Source organism: Typha angustifolia, chromosome 11 (assembly GCF_048772165.1).
Source record: "Typha angustifolia cultivar Huaian chromosome 11, ASM4877216v1, whole genome shotgun sequence".
Taxonomy (NCBI): Eukaryota; Viridiplantae; Streptophyta; class Magnoliopsida; order Poales; family Typhaceae; genus Typha; species Typha angustifolia.
Genome location: NC_133249.1, coordinates 14,997,968 through 15,022,196, shown reverse-complemented (window position 1 = coordinate 15,022,196; position 24,229 = coordinate 14,997,968). Strand labels below are relative to the sequence as shown.

General features: G+C 35.4%; 4 protein-coding genes across 5 annotated transcripts; 3 read left to right on the top strand and 1 right to left on the bottom strand.

The window, feature by feature from the left end:
* The first annotated feature begins 2,202 nt into the window (after positions 1 to 2,202).
* LOC140770105 (carboxylesterase 1-like) lies at positions 2,203 to 3,415 on the top strand. The gene has a single exon (XM_073111104.1). It carries the CDS (start codon positions 2,251 to 2,253, stop codon positions 3,193 to 3,195), a length of 945 nt encoding a protein of 314 aa, XP_072967205.1. The 5' UTR covers positions 2,203 to 2,250; the 3' UTR covers positions 3,196 to 3,415.
* A 2,088-nt stretch (positions 3,416 to 5,503) lies between these two features.
* On the top strand, positions 5,504 to 6,965 carry LOC140770431 (carboxylesterase 1-like). The gene has a single exon (XM_073111630.1). It carries the CDS (start codon positions 5,864 to 5,866, stop codon positions 6,803 to 6,805), a length of 942 nt encoding a protein of 313 aa, XP_072967731.1. The 5' UTR covers positions 5,504 to 5,863; the 3' UTR covers positions 6,806 to 6,965.
* A 4,627-nt stretch (positions 6,966 to 11,592) lies between these two features.
* LOC140770783 (MADS-box transcription factor 16) lies at positions 11,593 to 14,513 on the bottom strand. 2 transcript variants are annotated; one of them, XM_073112054.1, is made up of 7 exons: positions 14,237 to 14,513; positions 14,080 to 14,146; positions 13,891 to 13,949; positions 13,722 to 13,821; positions 13,294 to 13,335; positions 12,070 to 12,114; positions 11,593 to 11,944 (listed from the first exon to the last, which is right to left on the bottom strand). In XM_073112054.1, exons 1-7 carry the CDS (start codon positions 14,422 to 14,424, stop codon positions 11,741 to 11,743), a joined length of 705 nt encoding a protein of 234 aa, XP_072968155.1. In that variant the 5' UTR covers positions 14,425 to 14,513; the 3' UTR covers positions 11,593 to 11,740. The 2 variants fall into 2 exon arrangements, with proteins under 2 accessions (XP_072968155.1, XP_072968154.1); XM_073112053.1 differs by having other exon boundaries at positions 13,891 to 13,952; positions 14,237 to 14,498.
* A 2,489-nt stretch (positions 14,514 to 17,002) lies between these two features.
* On the top strand, positions 17,003 to 23,889 carry LOC140771025 (uncharacterized). Its single transcript, XM_073112377.1, has 12 exons — positions 17,003 to 17,131; positions 17,225 to 17,313; positions 18,346 to 18,451; positions 19,014 to 19,112; positions 19,222 to 19,287; positions 19,768 to 19,884; positions 21,529 to 21,603; positions 21,869 to 21,971; positions 22,519 to 22,566; positions 22,778 to 22,899; positions 22,983 to 23,119; positions 23,463 to 23,889. The coding sequence occupies exons 1-11, from the start codon at positions 17,069 to 17,071 to the stop codon at positions 23,082 to 23,084; spliced, it is 990 nt and encodes a 329-aa protein (XP_072968478.1). The 5' UTR covers positions 17,003 to 17,068; the 3' UTR covers positions 23,085 to 23,119; positions 23,463 to 23,889.
* Positions 23,890 to 24,229: the final 340 nt, after the last annotated feature.

Genomic DNA, 24,229 nt, shown 5'->3' with positions numbered 1-24,229 from the left:
GCCCAAATAGTTCAAATCTAATTCATTTAAGAATAAATATATAAAACATCTTGATACTATTTTACATATATACCCCTCAGTTAAAAATATCATTGTCTTTTATAAATAATTCGATTTTAATTCAAAGTCATCAAAAAAATAAATTGACTAGTATACATATAAAACTAAAGAAGTTTTGATGTTTAATATACGTTTAATATACGTTTGGGTAGTTGGGATTAGTCGCTCCGTTTACTTACTCTTCTGCTAGCAGCGGTTGCTTCGTCTCCAATCTGAAGTATACAATTCATATCGATAAAGAAAATAAGAAGTATATACTTGTCGATGCTCTTAAGATTCTCTATAAGACTCTTTGAAAGAGCTACCAAAATAGAATAATGGAGTTGCTTACGTGATCGTGAGAAATTCTTGGCTAGAATATTTTCTAAAAGAGTCATTACCTCAGCATCACTAATTCTCCACTTAGGCACTATCACAGAAGTTTCAAGGTTGCATCCTCGTTTCATTCATATTCATATAGGGGTATAAACCAGTCGAAGCCCAGCTCCGCTTGATAGATTAATGAAATAATAGGCCGAGTCTGGTATACATAATAATATAAATTTTAAAAAATAATTAAAATATATAAATTCTAAAATATAAAATCAGCACATAGAGTAGTACAAACATTAAATAATTAACATAAAAATGTCTAAATACTCGTGTAAATATATGACTCGATTATGATTTTGAGGGGAATTTTTTTACTGCCCTAATCACCTATACAAATAGAAAACGTGTCGAAAAAAATATGTCACATTGCCACGTAATAAGACTATACTAACACTCTCTGGCTACCAAAAAGTAAACGCCAAGACTATCAGGAAATGAACATCACTGCATCAGTCCATAAATTTCATCCTCCAGCAATAAATGTTGCTTTTTATTTTTTCTGATTCTTTCTAGAAGTCTACAGATTACTGCCCAGGATATAAAGACAGAATTAATACAGTGGAATAGACCAACAAGCTGTTCAGGAGATAGCTTCTGAAAAAGTTTTAAGTATTTCTCTCAATCCAAATACGCCAGCAATAAGCCGACATCCAGACTCTCCAATACTTTCTACTGTCTTTAGCTGCCCCTCTGCACTTCCCTAAAGTCCATTCGTCCACCAATTTCAGTCACGTGTTTATTCCATCTTTTATATATATAAATATATAACGACAATTTGAGTCAATTTTAGCAGTCTCTTACACTCTTATATTTTAATCTTCACATTTAAGCATTCTATGGTCAAGACAAATGTTGTACATCTTTAGAGGATACTTTAAAACTTACGAAAGAATAAAAATATCTTAATGCGTTGTCTAGTTGAAGCTAAAGTCTCCGGACTTAATTAGTTGATCTTATTTTTTAATCTTAAAATAAATTTAATTAAATATAAAAAATTAAAAAAAATATTTAATTACTGAACTATATTAAGAACCTCTTAATCATGTTAAGAGTCTCTGAATTGGTTCCCAAGACATCCTAACTCAAAATAAGTAAGGTCAAAAATTTATAGGACTCCAAATTTAGAGTTAGCGATCCACACAGAGAATAGCATTAAATTTAAATAATTATAATTTTATATATATAATTGAAAATCCAACGGTTGCGGTTTTTCTAGATCTAAAGCCCAATTAAAAATGCTCTGAAACAGTAGCATTAAAACGACAAAATTATATGTAAAATTGAAATCCTATACATGTGAATGTGCTGCTCCAAAGTCCATATCATCTCATGTCGAAGACTCAAAGTTAAAGCATCCTTCTTCTGTTTAAAGGGACTGCACAACATGGAAGGATCACCCAACTTTAGCAGAGGTACCACAAGTGGCCAAGTATGTCACAAATTTAAATCGACATTTAATTTAATTTATTATGGATAAATTATTTATGTGTTAGTGATTTAGTTTGACGGTTCAATCCAGTTCAATTGAATAATTCATCGGTATGTGTCTTAATTTGAAGAAATAGTTCCACAATACAATGACTTAGGACCTAGATTGAAAATGACAATGTCTTTGCGATAAAAACTTAGTAAAAAGTAAATATCATTTATACTAAGAGAGAATTAACCCTAAATCCTCCTTTATATCTTACTTCTCTTGATCTATAAAAATAATTACAAGAGGGAAAGAGAGCAAATAATTCTATATATATATATATATATATATATATATACGGAGGGGGAGGGGGAGGGGGAGAGGGAGAGAGAGCACTAACCAAGATGGCCGACATCAAAGAAGCCGCCTCCAATTCCCCATCAGACACCACCACAAGCGTATTGGTGCAAATCGTCGAACACCTCGACGGCACCATCACCCGCCCCTTCATCCCCCTCTCCCCTCCCTCTCCCAACCCCCCCGTCCTCTCCAAGGACGTCGTCCTCAACCCCACTCACCGCACCTCCCTCCGCCTCTACCTCCCCGCCGCCTCCGGGAAGCTCCCGATCCTCCTCTTCTTCCACGGCGGCGGCTTCGTCCTCTTCAACTCTTCCTCCACCATCTACCACATCTGCTGCGAATCCATGTCCCTCTCCCTCCCCGCCCTGGTCGTCTCCCTCGACTACCGCCTCGCCCCGGAGCACCGCCTCCCCGCCGCCTACGACGACGCCGTGGAAGCCCTCCTCTGGCTCCGCGAATCGAACGATCCATGGATCACAAACCACGGCGACCTCTCCAAAGTTTTCCTAACGGGCAGTAGCTCCGGGGCAAACATAGCCTACCAAGTAGTCGTACGATCGTCAAAACTTCATCTACCACCTCTAAATCTTTGTGGGTTGGTTCTAAACCAACCGTACTTCGGCGGCGTTGAGAGAACTCCCTCAGAAAGGGAGTTGGAGGAGGACTTGATACTTCCTCTAAGAGCCAACGACACGCTATGGAGGTTGTCGCTTCCAAAAGGAGCGGATCGAGACCATGAGTTCTCCAACCCAGTGAAGGCGGACGGGAAAGTTGTTAAGCTCCCCAGATGCTTGGTGAAAGGCAGCAAAGGGGATCCATTGCTAGATCGGCAGAGGGAGTTCGCCAAGTGGTTGGCAGAAGGAGGGGTCGAGGTGGTGGAGAAGATAGATCCAGAGGGGTTTCATGCCGCCGAGTTGTTTGTGGAAAAGAAGGCGGAGGAGTTGTTCGGGGAGATCCAGGAGTTTGTTTCTGCTGCTAATGATCGTTGAAATATGGTTTACGTTGTTGGCCAATCTTGTGGATGTTTTTTCTTTTTCTTTTTTTGGTTTTAACGGCAATGTCGTGGACCACTTCTTGTGTGTGTTGGCGTACTTTTTTCTTTCCTTTGTTGTGTGAATTGGGGTGTGTAGTGAAGAGTAGCGTGTTTGGTCTGAATAAATATTGGAGAGGCGTTTCTCGTCTACTTGTCACTCTCCTTTTCTTTCTTCACTTCTCAAGGGAATTATGCAACTAAATCTTTAATCTTCTTTTATTTAATAAAGATAAAATGGTGGTTAAGTTGTTATTAGTACATTATAACGATTATAAGTTTGATTTCTCTCCGGTGACATTTAATAGATTTTTCACTTAATCCCATCATAATTTATAAATAAAAAAAACAAAAGAAAACAGAGATTAATCGTTCCAGAATATATATATATATATATCGATGGATATGTAATGCCCGTAAGCTGATCATCTTGTTGCCAAAAGAAAATTGAAAAAGTAAAATAAGAACAAGACAATCCATCTGAAAGATCATGGGCCCCGTTTGCTTACGAGATCATGAGAAATTCTTTGCTAGAATATATTCCAAAGAGTCTACCCACTATCAAAGGATAACTGATGCTCTAATTAAGCGCCAATCGTCGCATCAAGCAGTAATAAGCATTATTCCTGAAACTTTAGTACCCTTCCAGGTTTCCTCCCAATGGTACGAAGGCAGCGATAAGTTTCAGTTTATTTCGTCGCATCAAGCAGTAAGCATTATTCCTGAAACTTTAGTACCCTTCCAGGTTTCCTCCCAATGGTACGAAGGCAGCGATAAGTTTCAGTTTATTCTGTTTTTTCTTCAAAGTAAAAGCTAAAATATGGCCCGGTTTTATTATTTTTTTTTAAATTTTTTAGAAATCATATTCTATATTTTATCTATTTTATAGTTCATACTTTTATCTTTTAAGTTTTTTTTGTAAAGTACCTCTATTTATAATTCTCATTTAACACCCTTGTTAATTTAAACAGTACCAATAAATAAATATTTTATTATAATATATAAAATAATTTATAAAAATCTAAATTATTTATGTCTTTTTTAAAAAGAGAAAAAATAATTGTGAGAATTTTTTAGTAATTTAATTAATATCAGTTAGTCAAAATATTAGAATATTAAATAAGATTCATAAAAAGAAAAGAGGGAATCGGATTATAAAATCGTATAGAATATGATTTATAAAATATTCTAGGCCAAGGTTGAGTATATCCATTGAGATATAAACAAACATCTATACAATTATCACAAAATGTCACCACCCAGTTGTACAAATAAGAGTGTAAAAAGAAATAGTATCCTCGTATCACAGCATCATCACAGATACAGATATAAAAGGTGTGGAAAACTCTCACATTATTATCACACAATAACCAAAGCTATACTAACACCTCAGCGGCCAAAGAGCAAATGCCAAGGTTATCAAGAAATCAGCAATTCAGCATCAGTCCAAAACTATGGTATTCTTTGATTCACCCTAATGCCATAAAACCTGAGTCTTTGCTTCTATTTTATTCTCCATGCCATCAATTCCTGCCCAGGACATAAAGACAAAATTAACACCATTAATAAACTGCTTAAGAGTCCTATTATTTCTCTCAATCCAAATACACCATTAATAAACTGCGTGCTAGACTCTCCAAAAGTTTATATTGTCTATAAATAAGTTGCTAAATGATTAAATTATATGATGCTTAAATCAAACTAATCAAGTCTTTTAGCATACCCGGTGATAGATGACTAATAATTATAACTTGCTCTGACCCATAAGGATGTTAACTGATTAATTTACTTATATATGTGTGGTGTGTGTGTGTGTGTGTTGAAATTAATAAGAGCAACATTTTCATTTTAAGGTTACGTGTCTTCGCAGTGATAAAAAGGAGGTGTTGCTTATTGACACAAGCATTAGACTAGACGGTAGAAGACGATTAGAATATCCATGGTTGTTGGTGACCTTTCTTCTCAAATGAGTTACGATGGAATTAATTTCTCCAAGTGCTAATATACTAGTCTCGGACTTCAACTTCTCAATAGAGGAAGGATTTCTTAATGCAATCGACGTAAGTGGATTGGGATTGGAAGACTAGCACAAGAAATAGTGATAGTGAACATAATTAATGGGTTGTCACATCCCAAACCACTCTTTAACATCGGTTAATATTCTTCATTTTATATTCGCATATATATAGACAATTTGCATTAGAATATTACGACGGAGAAAAAAGAAATCCTGACTTATATTTGACAAAATTTGAATACAGAGCAGAGATGTTTGATGGGTATGTATGTAAAAAGACTTTTTAATAAAAAAAAGAGCATTGACTCTAAAAATATCGATGGATATAAATTTGGAGCCCAATATAAAATCCAATGGCTTGCAAGTCGCAATTGGAGATGGTATGTATTAAATTTGGGGACCAGTTAGATGATGTTGTTAAAGAATAGTATTTACCTAAATTTAAATAATCAAAACGAGCTGTTTCTAGATGGATGTTTCAAAGTCCATACCATCCCTTCTACAAATTCAAAGATCCTCCATGCTGTAAGGTTCAGCAATCGAAAGCACTACCATTACAACAGGGAAAGAGAGCAAAACGAGAATCGAGAGAGAGAGAGTACTAACCAAGATGGCCAACGTCAAAGAAACCACCACCAATTCCCCATCAGACACCACCACAAGCCTATTCGTGCAAATCGTCGAACATCTCGACGGCACCATCACCCGCCCATTCTCCCCTGTTTCCCCTCCCTCCCATGATGCCCCCGTTCTCTCCAAGGACGTCGTCCTCAACCCCACCCACCGCACCTCCATCCGCCTCTACCTCCCCGCTGCCTCTGGGAAGTTCCCCATCCTCCTCTTCTTCCACGGCGGCGGCTTCGTCCTCTTCAACTCTTCCTCCACCTTCTACCACCTCTTCTGCGAATCCATATCCCTCTCCCTCCCCGCCCTGGTCGTCTCCGTCGACTACCGCCTCGCCCCCGAGCACCGCCTCCCCGCCGCCTACGATGACGCCGTGGAAGCGCTCCTCTGGCTCCGAGAATCGAACGATTCATGGATCAAAAACCACGGCGACCTCTCCAAAGTTTTCCTAATGGGCAGTAGCTCCGGAGCGAACATGGTCTACCAAGTAGCTCGACGATCCTTAAAACTTCATCTACCACCTCTAAATCTTTGTGGGTTGGTTCTAAACCAACCGTACTTCGGCGGCGTTGAGAGAACTCCCTCAGAAAGGGAGTTGGAGGAGGACTCGATACTTCCTCTGAGAGCCAACGACAAGCTATGGAGGTTGTCGCTTCCAAAAGAAGCGGATCGAGACCATGAGTTCTCCAACCCAGTGAAGGCGGAAGGGAAAGTTGTTAAGCTCCCCAGATGCTTGGTGAAAGGCAGCAAAGGGGATCCATTGCTAGATCGGCAGAGGGAGTTCGCCAAGTGGTTGGCAGAAGGAGGGGTCGAGGTGGTGGAGAAGATAGATCCAGAGGGGTTTCATGCCGCCGAGTTGTTTGTGGAAAAGAAGGCGAAGGAGTTGTTTGGGGAGATCCGGGAGTTTGTTTATGCTGGTGATCGTTGAAATGGTTCACGTTGTTTGCTAATCTTGCCTTCCTCCATTCTTTTTCCTATCTTGTTTTCCTTGTCTGAATAAATATTGGAAAGGAAGTTCCAATAGTTGTCTTACGTTCTTTTCTTTCTTCATTATGGGAAATTGGTTCTGGGGCCCTTTTTAGACTGAATCATGCAACTAATCTTTTGCTCTAAAATCTTCTCTTGTTTAATAAAATTAAAATAGTGGTTAACTACTTTTTATTAGTCCATTATATCAATTATATGTTTGATTTATAATCTGCATCTGTCTATTGTCTAATCTATATATTATTAGTGGAATAACTTTTTTTTTTGGGGGTCAAACTTATAATAAACTTATAATCTATTAAAAAATAAAAAAATATTATCCCTATTGGATATCAAAAGGACAAAAAGAAAATAGGAACAAGGCATCGATCCAAACATCATGGGGGCCCATTTGGTTGGAATATGGCCCAAAACTTGGGTATGAACTAGAAAATGATTAAAAAGCAAGAATGGTGAACTTGAAGGCCCAATAATAAAACGCCATGTCGGATCAGGATAGCATTATCCTGCACAAGTTCCAAATCCCCAGGGCGGCTCATATGGAATTGCTCAATTACATCTTGATCTCTTAAATTAATTATTTAATGTTTTCTGGTAATATTGTTAAAAGTGAGATATTAAAGAATTAATTTATAAATATATATATATATATACATACATATATAAAGAATAACTCCTTTTTGTCTCCTTGTCCGTATAAGAACCCTCTTGGACTTTTGTGCATATAGTTGCACTGAGGGGCTAGGCTACTCATAATTAGCTTTTAGCTAAATTATTCTCATTATATAAATAAATCAATCAATCAATGTAGGAGTTTGGTCACACATCAGAACTGATGAAAAATATAAAATATTGCGCGAAATTAATGTATGGGTCTGGTGAATTAATGAAAGAGATTTAGCTAATTGCATTAGTTTAGTGGACCCTTAAGATGGGTGGATAACTAAGAGAGGAACCACCCATCCTACTACTTAAATTAAAAATAGTAGATTAGACTCAAGAAAGAACGGATGATATTGAATTGAAAAGATTATTTATGCTCCATTCTCCGACATTAGAGTTTAGTCCCACGTATTATGAAATGAGGGAAATTTAATAGGGATTGTTTATAAAGACTTTTGTGCCATCACCTAATTGCATAAGTCTTTTTATGACTTCAAACACAGATACTGTTAATAAAAATAACAAAATAGTTTAAATAACTTTGATGAAAATGTTTTATAATTAATGAGAAAATAATAGCCCACGTCGAACGAATTTATGTGAATTTTGATGCATGAAAATTTTCAATCTAATCCACCATGAATCTGGATTTTTTAACCGGCAAATTGGATGAACACAACGAAGAACGCAGTCGAGATTAATTTATTTTGTGAGCTACGATCGACGATCAAAAGTTTTCTTTTTCTTTCTTTCTTCAAAATGACATTTGACGTGACTAAGATCATGATGATAATGACATGGCGATCGTTTCCTTCTTCCCTCCTTCACACCTAAGTAGCCTATACACTCCAAACTCACAGACTAATAAACGTACATAAACCCATTTTTGTTGCTTCGATCGTGAATAGTGTACTAAAAAGTTGACGTACTTCTGCGAATTATGTTAGGTTATGTATTGGATTTCTTTTGTTAAGTTTGATATCAATATTTAGTAGATTTTTTGTACTTTTTTTAAAAAAAATTGTTTTAGAAAGATTTAGCTTAGTTATCTAACATACATAAGTTTATATGGGAATCAAGTTTTAAGATCAAATTAATGTGGGTTCCAAATGCATAGGTTGAAAGGGTAAAATATTCAATATATATATTTATATAATAGGGTGCTATTGATAATATTGGACACAAGGTAAGGTGTTCATGATAAATATCGGAGAGGATGCAATCTACAGAGAGATCTAAGAAAGCTTTCAGAATTCCACGACCTGTCAAGTTAGCTACGTGTCATCACACATTGCATCCTCTCTTCTTTATAATGATCTCCTCATCTCTCTCCTCTCCTTACTTCTCCACCAAAAAAAATGTCTTCTTCTCTAAACCCAAATGCACCAATCTATCTCCCAAACCTCCTCCCTTTCTCCACTCCCATGGAGTTGGCCAACTACCACTCATCTCTTCCTCCTCTCCTTCTTCCAAACCCTTCTCCTCTCCAACCAAATTTCTACTGTGAGTACCTTCAAACACCATCGCATACCTCCTTCCTCTACGTCTCCTCTCCTCCCTACCCAGAAGTGGTCACCTACTACTTCCCACCTCATCAGTCCCTCTACTCTTGCTGCCATAGAGAAGGTCTGCTGTTCCCTTTCCCTGAGACTTCTCAGCCACAGGAGGAGGAGAAGGAGAAAAGAGTAGTGGCTTCTGATCATGCCCATAACCAAGTTGGAGAAGACTTGGAGGGAGGTGTAGTTAAAGGTAGCTTCTTTCGTAGGAGGAAGGTGTTTGCATCTAAGCTAATGCACAAGAAAAGGTTTACTACTACACTCGGAGGTTTTGAGTTCAAGGGAGAGGATCAGTTGATGGGTACTGGTAGCAAAACCACAGTGATGATCAAGAACTTGCCAAATAAGTTCACGTATAAGATTTGAGATTATTCTTTCTATGCACGATTTAGTTGCTAATTAATTTATATAATTAATCTCTTTTAAATCTTTGATGCAGTAAGGGGAAGTTGTTGAGTATACTCGATCAACACTGCTACGAGGAGAACCAAAAGTTAGCAGGAAGTGGAGATGAGTCTGAGTTTGATTTCTTTTATCTTCCTATAGACTTCAGGTAAACCAAAAGTAAAAAAAAAAAAAAAAAAAGGACGCCGTTTGCTCTAATTTTCGTGCTAATTAATTCCCTAATTGTTAATTATTTAGGAGTGGGAGCAACTTGGGCTATGCCTTTGTGAACTTCACCACTGCAGCTGCTGCTTGGAGGTTGCATCACTCTCTCCACAAGTACGAGTGGAAGCTCCATGGATCCAGAAAGGTGTGCGAAATAACGTATGCCAGGATCCAGGTAATTAAATAGTTAGTTGAAATCTTAGAAACTAATAGTATTATTATTATTATTGTTGTTTAATTAAACTCCCTTAATGTTTCTAGGGTTTGTCGGCGTTGCTGAAGCATTTCAAGAGTTCTATGTTCCTTTGCAACGATCTCGAGTTCCTCCCAGTTTATTTCGACCCACCTCGCAATGGTTGTAGAGCAACTAAGCAGCAGTACGTGGGAAAGCACACTTCTACTTCCTCTAGGCCTCTATAGTTTCTTATTTACCTTCTAGATATATAAAGAAGAATATCACTAATCTTAATTAGCTCCTTCTTTTCTAGCTTTCTATCCAATCTATATGGAGTAGCAGCAGCTAGTCATGGACGGATAGAAAGGAAGAAAGATAGGGAGTTATGTATGTATTTCTAGTACTAGTACTAGTACTAGTACTGTTGCTTGTAAGGGTGTAAAATTTGAGTTAATTAGCTATTTTGCTTTACCCAAAGGTTTAATTGGTAGCTTTATATATATATAAAAAAAGCTTTTTATATATAACATGGAAGATAATTATTAATTAGTTAATCTAATTTGCTTTAAAAAAATCAAGCTATTAGATTAACGTGAGATGACGGGGGACAAGAGAGGAATGATGAGAAGCTCGGGGTGTGCAGGAAGTGAGATCTTTTTGGGGACAATTCCATTAATGGGGATGTGAAAGTATATATATATATATAACATTTACCTTTCTACTACACTTTGGATTTCTGAGAGAGAGAGGGGTATGGCCGGATATTCTGAGGTACTTAAGATGTGACAGTGGGAGTACCGTACACAATAATGGCAGGCTATGGAGGAAGGCATATGCTTGTAGTTGTAGGACTACAAGCACTGTAAGCATTGTAGAGATAACAGGGGAAGGGGTGGGGGAGTGGGCGACGTGTTCTTTTTTCTTCATGACTCGGGAGTGATAAATGATGGTTAACTTGTGTCAGCTTAGGCTCTGGCGAGCAGCAACAAGGAGTTCTTTTCTTTCTTTCTTTCTTTCCCCCATTTCACGGCTTATATGTTGTGAATGAATTTTTAGTGGAAAGAAGTAGGTGTGGAACATAAAATTCTAAATAATTTAATTGATCGATTGATTAATCTTTGTTGTTTAATATTGTTAAAGAGTTTCAATCTCTGCGACCTGTCTTTTACTAATCTATCAATAGGAATCATTTCGTTGTTTTTTGTTTCTGTGTTTTATCTTTTGAGGAAAGGAAAACTATTGACTTCTGATAGACCTTGATGATGATGATTACTTCGCTTTGGAAATCCAAATGAATCTGACGACATTTTTTCCTTCTTGAAGCCGACAACATTATTAAATGATGTTATGTACTTAAGTTCCCTTTCTAACAAAAATTTATCATTTGATAAATTAAAGTGCACATATGATAGTTGACTTATGTGATTAACCGGCATTTAAACTATAATTTAAATATATTTTTATATATTTTCGTTTCTTTAATAATAGCAAGATATTAGGGAGAAATTTTATTTTTATTTTAAAAAAATAGAATATGGATAGTTAAGAGAGAGAAATAAAATTAAGGCTAGTTTAATTTATAATTTTAAAGGGCGAGAATTACTTTTAGTTCATTTGACTAGTTCTTTTGATAATTTTATTTTGTATCATTTGAGTCACTTGTTATTTATCTTTTTGATATTGCAAAATATTAAATGATGAACATATATTTAAAAAAGAGATATATAGCAAATAAGTTCCACTTAATATCACCACTCCTTAGTACAATACAAGCATAACACTAGATAAAGTAGAGTTCTACTAGCTAGCCCATCATAATAGCTAATTTAGATGGCTCAATTAATATAGATTAAGACATTCACCGGGTGCTCATCTATGGCTTACTATCACCACTGTGACGATCAAAAGCGAGACGTAGATCCTGGGATCCATATTCCATCCCATGGAGATTTGGTTGGCTGGGCTGAACACGTAAGGCGTACATGTGAGGGCCAGCATTGGCAAGAGCAACTGGAGATTCATAGCTACTCGGGTAATTGTCAACAAAGCCATAGATTGGATGCTCATCTCTCATCCCCTGGATTTAAACATTCACTTGTTTGTCATCGTCAGTGTTCCTACCTATCTAAATCACAGACCAAGAGGAAATTATCCAAAACGAGGGCATATTATTATTATTATTATTATTATTTTCATACTTACCAAGCTATGCTTGAATTGGCTGCGCAACTCCACGGCGCTCTTACACTGCAACAATAAGTTTTGAAGGAGGAAGTTTCGTGAGTAAATCTCGATATCATATAGAAGAGCTAATAGTCTTCATATCATATAAGTTCATCTCAACATGTTTTTCTAGTGGCCGTCCTAATCCTGATATCACCGGAGAGAAAAAAGATTCTCTCATAAACTACTATAAAAACTTAAGCTTTTATATAATTTTTCTTAAATTTTTATATTTCAACAATACTCTTCCTCACTAATGAATTTGAGAAATTTTAATAGGATCAAAAAGTAGATTTAATTAATATGTAGAGAGTTTTTTTTTTAATCTATAGATAAATTTGACATGATTCAAACTTAGAATATCTGCTCTTATAGCATATTAATTCATAAACAACTCTAAAGACTCAAGATTCTAGAGAACGGTGGTTTTTATATCTTATATTTTAACACCGTATAGTAGCTAATTGAGAACATGATCTAACTACGGAAAAAAAAAATGGAAATAACAATATTATTGGCCCATATTATAATAAATTTTCAAGAATATATCGAAGGAGTAGTGCACAAAAACTGCAAGTTTTTTTCAGCCCAAGATATATTGCTAGTAAAATACAAAACACATGCTTATCTTGTTGAAATTTACGGCCTTATGGCCGTGAATGATTATTCTCACAGACGTATGTCTCAAATAAGTTTTTGTAGAAGGAAGCTCCACTTGTGCAAGATCGTATGTACAAAAAAGAAAGAGAATAATTTTTCTCTTGCAAAAGTTAAACGTTATGTAATCTTGTGCCTTGTGTTACATAATATACATGAATATGGGAAAATATTCTCCATATACATACCGATAAAGGTAAGCAAGATATTATAGAACAATAACCAGAGTTAATGAACCATCAAGAAAAGCTATTGCATTCTATGATTATGTTGAATTATTGAAGCGCTTTTTGTCCCGTTGTATATTCAGATGATATATTGCATTGGAATTCTAGTGTTTATGGAATAAGGTTTGTGTCACAAGCTTCCTTCTTAGCCACCTTCTATTCATTTGGTATGTGTTTCTCTAGATAGCATGAAAAGATAATGAGAAATAACAAGAACTAAAATCTATTTGGTGAAAAAACAAAGGCAAGTAAATAGAGTAGATTAATTAGTAAATCTAGTCCTACTGTTGATAAACTAGAAGAGTGGTGATTAATTTACCTTCTTTGTCCAGGTGTTTATCTGTGTACTGATCTTATGAATCTGCCATATAACCCAAAACTTAGTATTAGCAACACATCTAACATTGTCAACATGAGATTCGGAAACATCTCCATAATTTTTTCGAGTCTTTTAAATAAACTATTAAACAAACTTCTAACTTTTCAAAAATAATCAACTACCCAAAAAAAAAAACATCATTTTCCTGGGCTCACTTGTTCACTAGAGGTTTGTAATAGAACTACTAAACAAACTTCTAACTTTCCAAAAATAATCAACTAGAAAAGTAAATTCTTTTCCCCGATTTACTTCTTCATTAGAGGTTTGTAGTTTCTTTGAGACATTTTGTCGAACATAAAGTGTTGATGATAAAATCCAAGAAAACCAGATCCAATTTTTTTAAAGAAAAATATGGATAGGGATCTCACCTTTCTAAGGCGAACAACTTTCAAAGTCTCATCCAAATTTTGCTCAAGACCGCGCAGTTCATGGATATCCATCCCATCCAAATCTTCTCCTATCCGCTGCCTATTTCACTCATAAGCACGCAATATTACCACTAAAATACAATCTAAATGAATATCAACTCTAACCCACCTTATTTCTTTACGCAGATTTCGATTAATCTCCTTCAGATGATTCAAAGTAGTTTGCATCTTCTACAAAAAAAACCAACACAATATGTCCAAAAATATATATATATATATAAATAAAGAAAACAAAATCAAACGCAAATATATCTCACAAATTAGCCAGAAAGTAGAAACTAGAGTGATTAATTTATACATCATACTGAGAACTCCACAAGTCGATCTGAGTGGTTTGCTGGTACCGATCAAAGATCTTCTTGAGGCTGCCAAGATCATGTCGAGTGTAAACCATCATCAAATCATGAAACAATGAATGAAACAAACGAAAGAGAAGAATAAATTTGATTAATTACTCGGTGTTCGGGCTGCAGTACTCGGCTAACTTCTGGGTGTTGGAGAACATGACGATGGCTACTTGAGCGTCGCAAAGAACGGTGAGCTCCTTGGCCTTCTTCATGATCCCAGTCCTCCTCTTCGAGTAAGTCACTTGCCGGTTAGTGGGATTCTCGATCTTCTTGATCTCTATCTTGCCTCTTCCCATCTCTTCCTCCGCCGATCTCCACTTCCGCTTTTTCTTGGAGAGAAAGAGAGGAGAAGCTACCTCTTTAAAAGCTGCACAAGCTTCTATTTCCGGAAGTGGGTGAGGAAAAGGTGGAGTTTGCCGGAAGTGGCAAGGGTTTCCAAATACGTGAAAGTTCTCCTAGAGCCCGGTAACGTGTGATGTTACTCCACTTATTCGCATGCAGGAAACTCTTGCAGACGGAGCTGCAGCGGAGCAGAAGACTTTTGGTGTTATTTATCATAAAAACACCCTACATTATGCCTTATTATAAAATCATTTTTGGGTAGTTTTTTTATAAAAACAAAATCTAAGGTCAAACGAAAGGTACTTTAGTTATGTAATTAGAGTATTCTCTACTTTGTCAATTGGTATTAGATTAAAGTTAACTAAAAGTATTTTTCAGATAATTAAAGTAAAAATGAAAGAGCCAAAGAATATAAATGATAACGATAATAAATATAAAAACGAAGGTTGTTTTTGATAAAATTTCTTCTCTTATTTTGCGTGTATGAATGGTCATATCTGATGACTACTTATAGGAGTCCACTAAATTATGCGAAGGGATCGAGATGCTGAGTTAATCCATTCTTCTGCAGTATGTTAGAGACGTTTCAGAGTAGCTGGGAGTTTGTGACACAAAACTTTTCTTCTTCTCTTTTGACAGGAAAGAAAGGAAGCTGTTCTCGGAAACTTAGATGATGTGAGAGCTTTTGAACCTCTGGGTTTGAACCTCAGAGGAACTTAGGAGGATTTCCATGGTTATTTTATCTTCTCTTTATGTCCATAGTTATCCACATCTCATTTAATAGATCAATTGTAGATGTATCCTCTACTTACTTAATTGGAAGTTGTGTGCAGTATTAGTGTTCTCTTCACTGGCTTCACCTGATATCCCAGTGGTTGAGATATCTCCATCTCTGCTCCCAGATCTGGAGCTTCAAACCCAGTAGTTCCTCTGAGAGGTATGCAGTTTTTTAATAAAAAGACTATGAGCATTAATTATAGGCTAGACAAATGATCAATAGCCTTCTCAATATTAGTTTGAAGGTGGCAAAAGTGTTTAAACTATCCTAAGAAAAGGGCCATAATGGTTCAAACTGTCCATATGAGCTTGCATGTTTATTTGAGGAATATATCAAAGCCAGAGAACACTTCAACGTGTAAGTTTTCATAGCAACTGAGTTGCATAGGCAATGATAAAGAGTGGGTGTCAATATAATCAAATGTGATTGGTGTGGAGTCTTCTACTGCCAATAATAGAGGGGGCATAAAATTAAGTAAGCTTATATATATATATTTATATATAACTTGTTAGACATATGACTTCCTATAGCAATCTGAGTGCTAATGATCACTTGGGTCACAATCAAAATTTAAGCCATTACCTATCAATAAAAACTTTAACGCTATCCTTGCGTGCAACTCTTAATACCGCACATTAACATATGCTAGATAACAAGATGTATTACATAGTATTTAGAATTATAAACCCATAATTCCCTCCATTGATATCTTAGAGACAGAAAAATTGATGACGTCCTAGTTAAATTAATGTCCTTTTTGACCAAATGAGTACACTATCCTATTGGCGTGGCAAGTTGAAAGAGTGATTGGTACCTTACAATTGGGACCATTTATATTTCATTGCTAGAACCCAAACCGTGAGTCTCACTTTGTTTGAGACGAAGAAGAAAGCAAACAGACACAAGAATGTGTAATAAATTGCCAACTTAGGCTCTTTTTTTTTCTTCTTCTTCTAGTAGATAGTAGTAGTAGTAGTAGTAGTACCTTGTTACTAGCCTTTTATTGAGGCATGCATGAGTTGCACCACTCTTTGTTGGGATTAATTATTTGGCATAGTAAATGATATGAAGCCTATACCATTCCATTACTTCTCACCCATGGAAAGTTTCATTGCATCTGGGCCCTTTATTGAGGTGGTATTCATATATGCTGTCATTTCTTAAAATCCATTTCCTAAATTTTGAACCTATCCAAATTGATTCATGTGTTTTATTTTTTTACATTATGAAGCTAATTTGCTGGGAAATATTATACAAGAATGGAATGAAATAGACACTGTAGGTGTACAAATCTTTAGAATTTAGTGATCCAAAATAAAAATTAAATTTATAAAAGTCCAACCGCTGGCATAATATGTTATGTCTTATAATTTTATTATGGACACATAGAATGATTTATGATGGAAATTTTAGTTTTGGACTTTTTGTGCACATAGTTTAGGCCCATAATGTGATCTATTTCTTAAGAGACATAGCATTATTGTCTAACTAATATATTGCAAAAAGTTAAGCTTATTTATTTAATGTATAATTAATCTACAGAAGTCTTAAGAATTAATTACGAAAACAAATCATATATGAAATTAAGTAGATCAGAGGGTTATATCTGCAAATTTCTCTGACCCATCCAAGTAAAAGAAGTTAGAGGTAAAAATTCCACAAAGTCGAGGGTTCTTCTGCAAATATCTCATTTCCAAAGGCTACCAGCCTACCACACCACTAAACCAATCTCTTTTTTATCCCTTCTTTCGGCTTATATTCTTCATATATTTTGTTATCTCCCGCCTCTAATTTATTCCCGACCGAACCAAAGCCCTCGCATGGCGACTATGACCGCCTTGGCTCCAATCCCCACCGGATTCCGGTTACCGCCCGGTCGTCCGGTGACCAGCTCACTCTTCTTCTTTCCTCTCCCCCCACCTGGAGACGTCAAGAAGACGAATCGTTCTCTCACTCCGCTTTCTTCTTTGATGCAGATTTCGCGCATTTGGAGGTGGGGGAGCCTTGTGGATTCGAGAGCGGATATGTGGAAGACCTGTCCTCTGATTCTCCGCAAGAAGTCGAGGTTTTGGATAAATCTTATGCAACTTTCGAATTGTAGATTGCTTGTTCCTTTTCCTCTCCTCTTTTATATTGCAATTGAAGGGAAGTATAGTTATGATTCTGGAAATTCCTGTTATAATGGCGATTAAAGATGTCGACTTGCTCATGATTTGTGGTAGTATTGTGTAAGAACTCATCTTGTTGGAATTTAACCATTTAGGAATTGCATGTATTGACATGAATGGATGGATTTTCTGACATAACGTGAATTGTTAATTATCGGATCTGAGAGCTTTAATTCTCCGGTTTGACCTGATCATTCCATAGTAGAAGACCTCCTAATTTTAGTGTTTGTAATGGTGAAGATTGCATGGCCAAATTGACACTGTTACAGTATACTAATTTTTCCCTGCTATAATAGATAGTTGCATCTGGTTTGAACCAGAGAATTTACATGATTTCTCAAATTTGATTTTCGTTTGTAGCTATGCAGCTTTGTTTATTTTTTATACTTAGTCTAGATAACTTAAAAAAGTATCATGGATTTGAGTTTAGGTACAAAAATCCAATTAAATATCAGAAAACATTTACAAGATGTATTTAGACTTAAAATTATGTCTTTTATACAGAATGTGATGGTTGGTCAGGCTTCATCCATTTCCACGACGACAAATTCCTGTAGATCTTGCTGTTATGGGTGAATGACTTACTAGATGTCTTTCTCTTTTAAATTCTTTCAACCTTTTGGTAAATTTGGTCACCAGAGTATCTTGTTGGTGTTAATAGTGACTTGGAAAGAGTGCCACCTAATAGTTAATACTAATTTATCTCGAATAGTTCCCTAAATTCCTACTGAAAAGCACTAGCTGACTGTTTACTGGTTTCACACAACTTAACACACAAAATCATAAGTATGCATGTATATCATACGCATCTTGATAATGTTGGATCACTTCAACTTTGCCATATTTTAATTCCAGAGGTTATTTCATTTTGAATTGTGATGTTTTGGAGCATTAAAATAAATTACAATTTGTCTTACTTCATTAAACAGGAAAACTTTAGTCTGTGCAGTTGACAAAGATGCTGAAATATCATTTAAGAAGACTGTGGAAGTAGACAGATTTATTGATAGTTTGAGGGATTCAAATCCTAGAGAAGTAAGTAAATAAATTCTATGAAGCATCAGATTTTCAGCCAAAGGATCATATCATTGTTAGTAGGTTTCAACTTTTGAGGAAACATCATGCACCTTCTTTTCTAGTTATGTACTTTTCGATACTGGTTTACTTTAAATTAATTTATTAGTACTAAAATTAATGGTACATATATGATATGACTACATATAAGCACACCCGAGTACCCATAATGACTTGCTAATGAACTCTTTATCTATTATAAATTAATGGTACATATATGATATGTATGTACACCCGAGTACCCATAATGACTTGCTAATGAACTCTTTATCTATTATAAATTAATGGTACATATATGATATGTATGCACACCCGAGTACCCATAATGACTTGCTAATTGACTCTTTATCTATTATAAATTAATGGTACATATATGATATGTATGCACACCCGAGTACCCATAATGACTTGATAATGAACTCTTTTATCTATTAAGAGTGCACACTACGACATTTGCATCATTATGAAATGTGCATGTGTAGTTATATACTAATTGTCGATCCTTTGGGTTTTTTCTTGGCAGCTTGAACAACTGGTGGTTGAAAATATTTTGGCATTCAATGAGGGTTTCTGGATTCGGCTTGCCGCTAGAAGTGATACATGCATATCAGATGATGATAAAGCATGGTTTCCAATTGTCACTTGCTTATTTGACCATTAATATTTTTGGGTAAATTCATTAGGAATTCATTAGGTTAAGTTATTAACATGCTCTAGCTGGTTCTTTACAGAAAGATTATGAGGAATTGGCTGCATCTGTCATGAGCATAGTTGACCGTCTTGTTCATAAGACCAATGTATGTCTTTCTCAACTGAAATTTTTTTTTGGTTGTCCATTTGTTTAGTAATTTGGTTATTCTATAATTTTTAGGTATATCATTGTGGAAATAATCTACCTACTGTATTAGTACTTAAGATCATTATGTTGCCTTCATTCCTCGACAAATGTTTGACTGCAATATTGCTGGGAATTCCTGAAGTATGCCCTTATAAATCTGTGATGTATCACCTAGAATGCTGATGAAGCTGAAATACAGATGTTAATATTATGTGACAGATTTAGTAGTTATTGTTAATGTCTTTCTCGATATATATATATATATATATATATATATATTACCATAAGGTTACCTAGCAGCACCTGTATTGCTGTAGTGCCTAATTACATGGAAAGATCTATCTCATTGATATGAATTATTTCTTGATTTTCTCATATTAAACAATTATCTGTCATTTTAGCAAATATAGAATTCATTATGGTTATTCACCTTTTGCAGGAAAAGATAGAATCTGCTACTGATATTCTCAAGTCAATCCTTAATCCTGTAATGAAAGCAGATGAAGAGGTTTCATGGCCTCCAAGAGATCCTGAGGCTCTTATATTGATGGAAAAAGTAAATCATAACCGAATACAGTTTGCTCGTGTTTAGTCTTTTGAGCAGAACTTTTGCTGGTTCTAATTCAATATCTTAATCATGCCATAAAAGTTCTTTTTTATGTAGTATTACTTGGAATAATATTGCTTTATCTGGTGATCAGCTTTCTGCCATTTATTATGTTTATTGCTGACTTCTACTACTGCCAGATATCAATGAAGCATATCCATTAAAAAAAGTTTCTATTGAGGCCTTTGCACCATATAGCACCAGCAGTGGTCATTCAGCATATAAAATATTACTCTTCTCTTTCTTCCATAAGAATATAAATGCACTTGATAAGCAATGTGAGATCCACTAATTTACTTCTCCTCTATAACTACGAATTTTATTTTCAGTTTTATTGATTTACATCAAGATTGAAATTCAAGAACCTTTGTTTGATTAACATTTTCCATTGGGTTAGATCAGGTGCTTAGCCTTATGAAATCAATTGCTTACCTTGATCATCATGATTTATGTGATGTAAAGAAAGTATAAAGCCCATTTAAATGAGTTTTGATGCTCCCAGAACATGTATGAACAAAATTTTACACTTTCTTTGTCTAATGAATTAATAGCACTTTTCTAGGAACTCAGAGTATATAAATATATATGCAGATGAACACACACATCATATGTATCTTGTATATGCATATAGATACTTATGTATATAGTCCTCTTTGTCACCATGATTCATGTATGCATACAGGTAGCAAGGAATTTTTATTCTTTCTTTCAATTGATTCATGACTAGAAGACTATTTTCTTCAAACCAAATATTCCAGATCAATATCTAAGTTTTGTTTTCAACTTTCAAAATACATGATTATTAGTGATTTTTCCATTGCAAATATTAAGGAAAATGCATCGTCCAACTCATATGAGTGTGAAGTATGCACAGGGAAAAGCACACATATAAATCACATATACTCTTCTTGTACATGTAAACATTGTACGCAGTATGTACACATGCATATAGATATGTGTATATAAATCAACAAATCTAAGTACCTGTCATTAATTTGATTTTCTTTTTGTCTCCTTCCAAATAATGAGAAAGGTCATCTCTATCTACATAGAAAAGGTCAGAACATGCATACTCTGAAGGCTTGCCAGTGTCATCGACTAACCTCTCTAAACTGTTTAAATCCTGAGTATAAGTATATGAGTTGTGCATAAGCTGCTTATTAGAATTATTTAATATTAGTGATTCATGTATGTCATGTGTAGTTTGCCAGCTTCTCCTTTACGTTATGTTTATGACAAGGGCCTTTGGTTGCAATAACATCGACAATTTGCCAAATATGCTAACTTGTGTACATTCCTGTGCCTTATGTGGAAGTTGCTCCGATGTTGTTGTATACTGTTGTTTCCATTTGGAGATTCTCTTAAGACTTATCCACTTATTTTTCTGCATTTTGAATATATTAAGATACTTTATATAGAAAAACAAAACATTTAAACTAACTCGTTGGTTTCTTCAAGCTATTTTATCCTATGCCCATTCAGGTCATCAGGTGTTCCCTATGATCTTGACATCATCACAAAATATTTTCATATTTCAATTAATCTTCTTAAAATGGCTTTGCATCAAGAATCTCTACTTTATCCTGCTATCAGGAATTAGCGAACAGGGAACAAGAAGGACAGCTGGATGAAGGATTCCTTGCGGAGGTTAATGCCCAATTGCGTCAAGTATGAATCACATTGTTGACATTCTCACTTAAAATGTTTCAGATCATATTTGCAGATAAATGTGCAACTAATTGAAAAACCTCCCCAATCTCAACAAAAAGTAAATTGATGCATCTCTGGTCTGTTACTGTTTGTTATGTATCCTCTACAATTATGGTCATGGAATGATCCCTCTAGGTCTAGGATTTACTCTATGTTGTATTGCCAAGGAGCATTTTATCTTGGCATATTGTCCAAATAATGATCTGGTGTGTTTTGTTTGCAGGCAAAAGAAGATGGAGATAAGCCTGGGCTTGAGGCTATGTTGCAAAAGGTCTTGCAATTATATGCTTCCACAGTTCTTAGAAAGCGTAGCTATGCTTCCAAAGGTTAAGATATTTGTTTTGGCATGCCTAGCTTGTCTTAAAAGCATGTTTTTCATTGTCAAAGATATCAGGTTTTGCTCATCTCAAGCAAATTATTACCTCTTTGTCCATGTTCAAATAAAAAGCCCAACAATATAAGAGAAATGCTGTGCTATATGTCTAGATTATTGATGTTTGTACACCACATCCTTTTTTGCTGTAGTAGCTCTTCTATTCTGGTCAACGTTATGAGGAAATAAACTTATGTAAATTCCGTTAATGATCAGAATAAAAGAAGCTTCAAGGCTACGGCAATTATGCTCTACACTTATTTACCTTTCTATTGTAGCTGCATTCATGACAAATTTAAAGCTGGATTTTGGTAAGTGTTAATTTTGGTTAGACGGACAAGATTAATATTGGAATCTTTACATGTCTAATGCTATATTGGCCCGTATTCTGTTTATAAAGTTCCTTCATGAACCTGATTATACAAACAAGGATATCCAGTTTGTTCATTTTTTTTAAAATTTAATGTCTGCTGATTTCGCACCAATTTTCTCATTTGCAGGAGGGGAGGTTCTGGTGACGGAGAAGTTTCTTGAATTAATAATTGAGGGTAGGTTAATACAAGTGGATAGTTGTTTATTCATCTTCTTGTACTGTAACACCAATGATGCAGTCAAAATTGACAGTCGTATCAATATGCATTAAACACCGCAAAAAAAAGATAACTAAGAATCTCAGCTGGAATTCCAATACATTGCTTTATGCCCTTTCTGTATATTTTTTCTAAATTTATTAGCTTATAATCTGTTATCCAAGTGCAGCTCCTGAAAATAGTTGGAACAAGTTGTTGATTGATGGACTCACTGTTGGAAAGGGAGAAGTTTCACCCGAAGACTTATATGCCGTTATCAAGAAACGAATCGAGAGAATCTTAATCCGCACGGTGAGATTAGAGCCAACGCCTTTAATATTTGATGTTTCAATGCTTATTTACCATCTTGTTTTGACTATAATGCTGTGAACCAGGAAGGAGGTTCTTACCAGCAACGCATCCTGATAGAGTATCTTAAAGGCATCCAGTCAAGAGCTGTGGAGATTGTTCAAGCACTTCAAGGAGCGCAACAATGAAGTCTGAGCAGCTGATGACATGACCACCTTCAGAGGTAATAAGAGTAGACATTACTGTTGAATTGAATATCCAGTATCAGATCATAGTAAATCTGCTCGTACTACTTAAGAAATGCATATTTGAACAAACTTTAGTTGGGAAGGGAAGGGGGCAGAGAGTGAACTACTTCCCATTCTGAGTGAGTAAACAGCTCTTTGACATTCAACATACTAATGTTGACAAAAATATCTAGAACAATGTTTTACTCCTTTTTCTAATTCCTTTTCAGAAAGGAAAAAGGTAAACATATCTAAGTTCTTTACTCATTTTTCTTTACTCTCTCTCTAATTTCATTTATATATTTCTTATGTCTAGATCAATATTTTTTTTATTTTCAGTGGCAAGTTGGAATTCTAAAGAGAGTTTCAGAGATTTCTTTCCGCGAACTGAAATACCCACAGGCAGAGTGGTAACGACCAGAAGAATCGAAGGATGAACTGAGAGGCATAAATACTGAGCCGTAAATATAAAATTAGAGTCAATATTGGAGAAGAGATTTATACAGTCAACATATCTCATGACATGAAGCCCTTTCCTTCTCTTACAACGGTTACATTTTCTCTCTTCTTGGAGTATCTATCTGTTTGTATCTGATTCATTTTTAATTTTTCTCTCCTCTTTTAATTTCTGAGCACATTTCTCCTTGATGTACAGCATCTATACTAATGTTGAAGAAAATATGTATACCAGCGGCATCTCATGAGTTGTAATACTTCACGTTTCATTCTGAGATTATACTCCTTTTTCTAGTCGAGTTTCATAGTCTCTATATTTTTTGTGTGCATTTTTATTTTCGTAAGCACCTTTTCTCTCTACAAGGGACTAAGTTTTCTCTATAGTCCGACTTAGGTGAAAGCACTGAATCAGGTTAAGATCGCATTAAAGTTCTCATTTAATATCACTTTCAAAACTGCTATAATACTCCACTGCTGACTCAAAGAGCATTATGTTGACAGTGGGATGGACACTGCGGTGCCTGCCATCATCCCTAAAGTACACCGAAGGTGATGCATGATATCTGTTAAAGAGCAGCAGCACTATAAATCTCCCTCACTTGTACGGAAGCTAAATGGCAATTGATATCATACAGCTGTCTAATATTATT

Bases quoted from the DNA above. Each gene is read 5' to 3' on its own strand.
- LOC140770783 (XM_073112053.1), bottom strand. From the start codon at position 14,424: ATGGGAAGAGGCAAGATAGAGATCAAGAAGATCGAGAATCCCACTAAC. The intron at 13,822-13,890 runs GTGGGTTAGAGT...TGAGTGAAATAG, and splicing joins AATCTGCGTAAAGAAATAAG to GCAGCGGATAGGAGAAGATT. The intron at 12,115-13,293 runs GTAAATTAATCA...TTATTGTTGCAG, and splicing joins TAAACACCTGGACAAAGAAG to TGTAAGAGCGCCGTGGAGTT.
- LOC140770105 (XM_073111104.1), top strand. From the start codon at position 2,251: ATGGCCGACATCAAAGAAGCCGCCTCCAATTCCCCATCAGACACCACC.
- LOC140771025 (XM_073112377.1), top strand. From the start codon at position 17,069: ATGGCGACTATGACCGCCTTGGCTCCAATCCCCACCGGATTCCGGTTA. The intron at 19,113-19,221 runs GCATGGTTTCCA...GGTTCTTTACAG, and splicing joins GCATATCAGATGATGATAAA to AAAGATTATGAGGAATTGGC. The intron at 21,972-22,518 runs GTTAAGATATTT...TCTCATTTGCAG, and splicing joins GCGTAGCTATGCTTCCAAAG to GAGGGGAGGTTCTGGTGACG.
- LOC140770431 (XM_073111630.1), top strand. From the start codon at position 5,864: ATGGCCAACGTCAAAGAAACCACCACCAATTCCCCATCAGACACCACC.